This window comes from Vespula pensylvanica, chromosome 3, assembly GCF_014466175.1.
Source record: "Vespula pensylvanica isolate Volc-1 chromosome 3, ASM1446617v1, whole genome shotgun sequence".
NCBI lineage: Eukaryota > Metazoa > Arthropoda > Insecta > Hymenoptera > Vespidae > Vespula > Vespula pensylvanica.
Window position 1 is genome coordinate 7,547,163 of NC_057687.1, and position 9,100 is coordinate 7,556,262.

Here is a 9,100-nt window from a genome sequence, read left to right on the forward strand (position 1 = left end):
TTTTTTATTAAATCTATTAGGTCAGATATAAGAAGATAATTCTTTTCGTACGACAATTCAAAAGTTTCTTATCGACAAATCGTAAGTCGTTACAATCATTCAAGATATTTCCTAATATTTTTTTATGCATCCTTGACTACATCCGTCCGTATTCATATCTCGAGATTTAAGATATATATCAATTGTTAAAGAAACGTTTCACATATTTGATACCATTAATTTGATATATCAAGCATTTTCAATCATCAACCATTTCGAAGAAATTAAAAGAGTTAAATTAAAATTCGAAAGATCAATATTATCGGACATTTCTAAGAAACAAATCTATGAATTCTTTTTTCATATTATTATTTTTCTTTTATTAAAGTTCAAAGTTCGTATCTCTTATCTTTATAAAGAATATCTATCTAATATAAAATAATAATAAAATTTGATACGTATATTTCACGTTGGATATATGAAATCATCATTCGTTTGACATTCGTTTATATCGATTTTATTTTTTTTATAACAATTGAAGTATTCATTTTCAATATAACTTTGTAATTTTCAAAAGAGGATAGATAGATATATAAAAAAGATGTTAGAAAGAGAAAATAATCACATGCATTTGCATACAACAAGAGCAGTAGACTCGACCAATCAAATCGTACGTTACATTCGAATACGAACGTTCCTATTGGCTGGACGTAACGCGTCGCTAGTTTTATATAGCTTTACATTTGTCCACCAGTGTATCTACGTAATAAGCGCGCCATTTTCTATTACATATTGTGGAGCGTTCGATATTCGTGATACTTTTATTTGTCAATAAATCTTTTATTTGTTCTATTATTATTAGTTTTTTCTTTTATATTATTACTTATATATTTAGTGTGTTTAGTATTTGAACGAGATCGAGCTAGTTATTTCTATAGCATTATTCCTATGGCAATAACCTGACTTCTTTTCTTATAAACGTTTTATTGTTATTATTTCTTATTAGTATTTTTAAATCGTTACATTTATTACGTCATGGAGTTATTTATGAATGATTAAAAACATTATTAATAATTTGTTTCTCTATCATTAGATAGGCTACTCATAATTTTTCTAATCGTCGCTTTAAACAAAATTAGCCAAAGTACAACCATCTAACGCATTTGTAATGTAAATAAGAATGCATAGAAAAATTATTGGGTTAAAAAATTAGAGCTTAACAAGAGATAAGAACAAAACGATGTTTAAAAAATTTTTACAATCAAATGATAATGTTCGATAATGAATGATTAACAAAATACAAATTCGTTTCTTTATCAATTTTAAAATGTTAAATTTAATTTAATATTAAATATGATTTACATAGTTTTAGACATAAACTTCACGTAAGACCGATACTTCCTTAGATCCTTGATCCTCTAAAAATTGGAATATGTTTGATAAAACTGTAAATTAAAAGAAAATTAATTTTTTTTTTTCCTAATATATTCGACGAGAATAAGAAGATTAGATCGTTGTATTATCATTACCTTTCTTATCATTATTATCCATAAACATTTTTACAATAGAAAATCGACTTAATTGACTAATTGATTTTAAATAACGAACAAGTAGTTCACAATCTTCGGATTTACGAAAATGTTGTTCTAAACAACGTAATATCAAACTGAACATATTTCCATCAAGTTTATTACCTATAACTAAAATATTTTATGATTACATACAATTGATATATAATTATATTTGTACATGCGTATGTATGTACGTATGTATGTACGTATATATATATATATATACCTGTATCGAGATTCTCGAATTTTAAAGCTCGTAAAAGTCGAGCGTGTACTTCTAAATCATTATCATCTTTTATAGATTGCCATGCACGAAGAAATTCATACGGGCTCGAAATATTCTCCAAATTCTAAAAATATAACTATAATTATATTTACGATTATTAATTGACAATATAGTATTTCATCGAATAGTTTACCATAAAAATTTCGTTTTTCTTTCGACACGATTGATCATCGTTGCATTTTTTTTCAACTTCGATATTTTTCTCTAATAAATTAGATTTGTTTCTATTTGCTGTATTATGATTATTTTTTATTTCTTCATTATCCTTCTTAACGACAGATTTATGTTCTTTCGTATATGATTGATCATTCGGAATTTCCTCGATGACGACTCCGGAAGTATTTCTCGTTTTACAAGAAAAAATTGATTTTTGTTTATTATGTTTTATAGATTTCGATTCTTGGCCAATTAAAATGGAAGTTAGTTCGTTGGACACAGTATTGTTCGAAGAAGATAAATTAATATTCGCTAGCCCAAGATTAATTTCATTGCAATTTGATAATATTTGTTTACTTTCGTTTCGAAGACAATAATTTTCTTTGATATGTGGTAAAGGTTTGTTGCTATGAGACGGTCCTGGTCCTCTCTCACAAACACATATATTATTTTCAATAATATTTTCAATTTTCTTATTAGATGACTTTGAAAGACACTTTTTAAGGATATTTATTTTTTCAGTATCACCTTCACCTCCGATGATCTTCGCAATTTCATTCGAAGATGTTTCTTCTTCGATTTTCATTCTGTATCAGTGAGGACGAGAATTTATATGTACGTACGTTGACGTAAGAATATCATTTTTATCACTTACCTCACTCTTTTAGATTCGCAAGGTTTTCTTAATTTATTGATTCCAGCAATGGCTGTCTTGTTTGTCGGTTCTAGCTTCAAGACTGTCTCGTAATCGGTTAGAGCCTGTTATTTATTTATAAAAAGATATACATAAATTTTTTTTATTTCATTAATCCTTTGAATTATAATTATTTTACTATATTTAATCTTTTTTTTTTTGGCCAACTCTGATTCGATTTTTTCTATATATATATATTATTTTTGGCAAACCATTTTCATAATAACCTGCTCATCTAGACATATACTTTCGAAGCAATTTTGAAATAAAAAACTGTTTCTATTGATTCATTTTATTAATCAAAAAAAGTCTCAAAGATCAGAGATGACCTCATAATGTAATATAATTAATAATATAAATTGACTTTGTGTTAAATTCTGACGTACTTTTTGTTTTTTTTTCAGATTTTCGAGACATAATGCACGTCGAAGAAGTGCTTTAATATTGTGGTCATCCTCAGAAAGCACAATATTGCAATCATTGAGTGCATCTTCGTAACGCTGTAACTTAATGACTGAATATAGCATGTTAAACATGTGTTTTCTCTTTCTTTATTTCTTTCCTAACGTAAGTATAATTTAATCTGAATAAAATTATTAATTAACTTTCTTACGTGTCATAGCTCGATTATTATAAGCGATTGGGCATGAATTTATCGCGATACTGGAGTCATAAAATCGTAGTGCATCGGTATAATCACCAATTCTGAAAGCTTCGTTTCCCTTTTTTCTTTCTTGTTCAGCAATTATATCTATTTCTGTACCAGTAAACGAAGCTAAAAGAAATAATAATAATTAGTAATAATTATTAGTTAAAAAAAATAATAATGATAATATATCTTTATTAATATTCAATTTTCGAAGATATTAATTAATTATTAATCATTATTAATATTCACGAATTATTTTATATAGCCATTTTAAATACCATTTTATCGTAATAAATAATTTATTTATAATCTACACTTATTCTTGGAGCAATCGAATATTTTTCCTTACATTTGTTGAGAATGATTTCTTTTGAATTTTCTTTCCTTTTCTTTTCCATATCTTTCTGTCTTCGTTGAATCTCTTTAGCTTCAATTTGTTTTCTCTCTTCTTGCAAATCTATCCTATTTATTTCAGTGTCAACATCGTATTTGTCCCAAGCAGCATAATCGCAAGAAGCTATTCGTTTGGATTTTCGATCGGTCTCACGTTTCTCTCTGGTATCTTTTTTCTATTGAAAAAATTAACAATCGTATAATTATCATAGATATTTATACATATATATATATATATATGTATGTGTGTAATAAAAATTATTTGTATTATTTTAAGATAATTATTCTACCATCGTAGAAATTTCTTCGGCATGTCTAATTTCTGGGATAAGTAAAGGATCGTCTATGAGAGTGGCTTTTCCATCGTTCAAATCCTTCTCTCGAGAATGCATTTCACGAGTCCAATCGTTAATATCATCATCAAGTTCCTTGCATTCGTCTGGTAGCAACATTTTACGAGTAAGAACTGGTACAGTTTTTCTTAAGACTATACTGTTCGGTTTTATTATCGCCAAACGTTCTTCTGCATGTCTCGTTAAATCTGGATAGATACCCTCCTCTCCGGATCTAATATATATCGTTAACGAAATAAAGAAATTAATTGTTTAAATTATTTAATAACATTTGTTTGTTTTATTATTACGTTTTGTAGATAATGACAAACCTGAGTATTATAACGATACGTTCCAAGGTCTTGCCATTTGTACATCCTGTGATATATTCGTAGGATAAATTGTCCAAAGGTATTTCATACTTTTCCAATAAAGATTTCTTCTCTGGCTTCTGCACAGTAATTAGATCCGCTTCTTCGGTGACCATGTTAAAAGGACGTCTGAAATCGACATGGAAGGCCTACATCTTGTTTTTCTCGGTCGTTATGGTAACGGGTTCTTACACCATCGAAAGTTAGTTCCAGTTGAAATAACAGCAATGTATTGATATCAGTAGATACGATCGTTAGAACCAAATTTCGTTTCTTTCAAAATTGTTTACACGATTATCAAGTTACTGTTGATTACTATATACATATATACATACATACCTACATACATACACACACATACATACATACACATATACATACATACATATATATATATATATATATATATATATATATAGCCCATCCTATTGGAAAGTATATATACCTCTCTATACGAATAATAAAGCGTCGAGAGCTTAGGTTCTTCTCGTGGAATAGCCAACTCACGCAACACCGCAGAGGAAATACGCATCGGTATGGTTCATAGGGTCGCGCTTGCACGTTAACACGGAGGATCATAAACTCATATGATTTATTAGCGAGTTAAGATTTATAAACTTATGATTCGGTCGTGTCGAGGGGAGTACACAATTTACCGTATATACATAGAGAACGTTCCCAAAGGGAAGCGTCTGCCTTTCAACTATGTTCAACCGCACACGACTAACTCTGTCCTTAACAACGAAAGAAGATTTATATATTAACCAATACATCGACGAGTGTTCGTGAAAACTACATGGACGTTCTCTCTATAATTTGTCCGTTAAAGGAAATTGTACGAATATTATCAGTTAATAGTGATCAAAACGAACAGTAACAGACAAATATAACAACACGTTTAGACGAAAATAACAAACACGTATACATACGTATAAAAACGATCTGTTTATTATTTAGTTTTACTAAGAAATCATTCACAAGTATTATTAGTCACGAGTCATTCCACAAAGGTCGATTTTAGTAATAACAAATATATACATATATATTATGTGTGTGCTATCTGTGTGCGTGTGTACATATATATATACACACTATGTATGTATGTATGTATGTATGTATGTATGTATGTATGTATGTATAGGTTTACGGTACTCGAAGCTAGTAGACTCTTTTATTCGAGTCCGTATTCGAGGAAAGGAACGCACAGAAGAGGTATCTTCGGTCGTGCTAGGTAGTGCAACAGAGAGAAGAGTAAAGAATAGTACAGCATAGCAAGACACGGCTCTCTCGACGCATCGGAGCGTGCTTACCTGTTAACACGGCAGTCACCTTGTAGTGCACGACGGACTAAGGCAGCGCCGGGCGAAGCCGTGCGCAGCCGGCCCCTTGAGAGAGCGCGTATATGTATATTTATGTGTGTGTGTGTGTGTGTGTGTACATATATATATATATATATATATATATATATATATATATATATTAGAAGGCCGGAGACGTTCCAGTTACGAGCATTCGCCGACGAGCGTTCGGCGCGAACGCTTCGAAATCGTGTCCGTCGTGATTCTTATGTTGTATATATAATACAATCGAATTCGCACGAGAGTTTGAGTTATACCTTTATGGTTTTAACATTATATACTAATCCAAGTTTGAAACTAATTAAAGTTTTCTGTGTTTTTTGTTTTCCTTCTTTTTTTTTTCTTTTTTTCTTCCTTTTCTCTTTTCTTTCTTATATTACGGATAGGATAGAGTATTTAAAAGTGTTCATTTTTGTTTTCCGTGATAATTTCTCAGGTAATTGATAACGATTATTTTTTTCTCTGTCTCTCTCTCTCTCTCTCTCTCTCTCTCTCTCTTTCTCTCTCTCTGTCTCTCTCTCTCTCTCTCTCTCTCTTGACAATCGTCATCGATATCGTTAAACGAGATCGAACAGACCTACCTACCCGTTGTATAAACAAACGTCACGTTTTTAGTGCGATTCGAATTGTTTGCTTTTGCCGTGCGAGTGTTCGACCTTCTCGAGGCCGTTCCAGATGATGATGACGATGACGATGATAGGTAAAGCAAGCGTTTAATGTCTTTATCCTCTCTCTTTCTCTCTCTTTCTCTTTCTCTCTCTCTCTCTCTCTCTCTTTATCAATCTATTTCTTTTTTCTTTGTTTCCTACTTCGTACCTCTCGTTAAAAATTTTTTTAATATCGTCGACACACCAAAAGGGATTACGTCATTCGTACGACGAGCAAGCACATTTCTTCACGCGTCGGATGCGACCGGTGATCTCGTTGAACAAACAACACGAACTCCGAAGAATCTTTATCCGAACGGTTGCCTGGTTGCTTGCTTGCTTGCTTGCTTTCTTGCTTTCTTGCCTGTTTATTCGAAGTTGTGCTCGGAGCAATGCGTGAAATTTTTCCGAGTTTATATTTATCGCGATGAAATGCGGATCGCACGATGCAACGCGAGTTTTGAAATCGTCCAGTAAATAAACTTTCATATTGGTATGTGCGTAGAGAATATCTACTCCAGACGAATATCATTGTGTGATAATCGATAATTTATTGTCGAAGAGAACGTTGGAATTCAATGATGTTTTTTTTTTTTTTCTTTTCTGTTTCTCTTTTTCTCTTGTTCTTTTTTTCTTTCTTTCTTTCTTTCTTTCATTCTTTCTTTCTTTCTTTCTTTCTCTTTTTCCTTCCTTACATTCTTCTTTTCGACGAGAATGGCAATAAATTTTCACTCGTACGTTATCTAATTTGTAAACCTTATCTAAACGGAGGCTTTATATTTCTTTTTTTTCGCTTAATTGTCAGAGATCAAATATGAAATCTAACGGAAACAGGTGCGCAAGTTCGTAGAGTAATACATTTGGTATTTAAAGGTCGTTCATTTCCTTTTCGAATGTTTTCATGGACATAGTCGTCTGGCAGTATTATTTAGATCGATTTTATATGCTCGATACGTATATGCGTATACTCATTCGATTGGTTTGCATCAGTCGAACATATTATCAATTTTTTCTTTTCCTCGTTTTTTTTTCAAGTTTGTTTTAAAGAAAAAAAAAAAGAAAGAGAAAAAAATCGCTTTTCTTATTTTCGTTTTTCTTTGCCCATTAATTTTTTGCATATCCTTATTAGAGACGACGAGAGTCAAGCTTACGGACGTTGTCCCATAATGATCTCATAACTTTTAAGCTGTGCGCCATGCAAATCGCAAAGAACACGTGGGCGATGGTGCCACTCGACTTCCGTGCCACTCGTTCGATATGCTCTCTTTAAATAAAGCGATTTAAATAATTTACTAGATATAATATCACCAAACGACTAACTATCTCCGTTCGATACTTTTTAACAATTTTATATATTCGACACATACGCACACATCATACATATTTTCTATGTATTACGTAGAACGAATTAGATAAAGGGTCACGTTTTATTTATTACCGTCATTTTCGAGATCTTCGGTTTAAACTCGACCGTACGAATAGATCTATTCGGCTAATTTAGAACGATCCGTTTCTAAACCGTGTCCGTGTCATAAACTCTCGTTCGTTTCGAGAAAAGCCGACGCAAGCCATACGAAATTCTCTTCGACGACGACGACGACGACGACGACGACGACGACGATCAGAGAAGACGAAGAGAGAAACGATGATGACTCTCGCTGGCAACGGCACGGCGACGATGCATAAACGATAATTCGAGTCCGGATGCGTCACGCCTCTCCACGATTTACCCTTTAAATCACTATTACCATTAAGGGCTATCATCATCATTATCATTATCATCATTGGTTTCATCTCACTGGAAAGCGAAAAAAATAATAAGCGTCGCACGGAGGCACGACTAATTTCCTGGACGAGATAGAGGTATACGTAGTTTGTTCGAGATTAAAGACCTCATTTTACCACGATCGTATTCATATAAAGCTATTAAGATTTTCTTTTTTTTTTCTCTCTCTTAAAGAATTAGATCGAAGTAAAAAACGAAAGTTGAAATGAAAAATTGCAAGAGAAAATCCAATCCAACCCGATCCGATCCGATCAAAAAGAAAGAAAGAAAGAAAGAAAGAAAAGACTTGAATCGATCTCTTAACATTTTTGCTCTTTTTTCTTAAATAAACATTTCTTATTCTTAGACGAGCAAAGAGAAATAGAAAATAGTGGGGAGGCTTAACGTTATCGAGTGCGCGAGTTTCGAACGTCGCGCCACGCCGAGAGAGCGTGTGATAATTCGGTAGAGTCCGTGGTGGTCGGTGGTAGGTGGGGAGGGGATAAGAAGAGCGCGCGAGGCAGGAGTAACGCTCAGTATTCGTCCGGCCGTCATAGGGAGAGGACGTTTTGCACGCTTGCTCACTTACTCGTGGCTTTCGCGTGTTTCACTCGATTCACGGTACGCGTGCGCATACTTCATAACTGTCACTTTATTTGCGCATAATTTTACGAAACGAATTTACATTTTTGGCGTACCATTTCGCTACTATATATATATATATATGTATATACATATATATATACAAAAATCGTAAGAAAGATACATAACAAGATTTACTCGTTCGTAATAATACGTAGTAAGAAAATACCTCGAAACTTTCCTTCTGTTGTTATTCTCAACGCGTCGATTAAGAAAGAGAGAGAGAGAGAGAGAGAGAGAAACGGAGAAAGAGAAAG

The 9,100-nt window shown here is 32.4% G+C and overlaps 1 protein-coding gene across 3 annotated transcripts; it reads right to left on the reverse strand.

The window, feature by feature from the left end:
* Nucleotides 1-1,206: 1,206 nt before the first annotated feature.
* On the reverse strand, nt 1,207-9,044 carry LOC122627711 (sperm-associated antigen 1). Of its 3 annotated transcripts, none has more exons than XM_043809079.1 (11): nt 9,013-9,044; nt 4,393-4,560; nt 4,019-4,295; nt 3,685-3,904; nt 3,300-3,461; nt 3,073-3,200; nt 2,648-2,751; nt 1,970-2,579; nt 1,777-1,900; nt 1,509-1,679; nt 1,207-1,424 (listed from the first exon to the last, which is right to left on the reverse strand). In XM_043809079.1, exons 2-11 carry the CDS (start codon nt 4,545-4,547, stop codon nt 1,348-1,350), a joined length of 2,028 nt encoding a protein of 675 aa, XP_043665014.1. In that variant the 5' UTR covers nt 4,548-4,560; nt 9,013-9,044; the 3' UTR covers nt 1,207-1,347. The 3 variants fall into 3 exon arrangements, with proteins under 3 accessions (XP_043665014.1, XP_043665013.1, XP_043665012.1); XM_043809078.1 differs by lacking the exon at nt 9,013-9,044 and adding an exon at nt 5,742-5,858; XM_043809077.1 differs by lacking the exon at nt 9,013-9,044 and adding an exon at nt 4,877-5,491.
* Nucleotides 9,045-9,100: the final 56 nt, after the last annotated feature.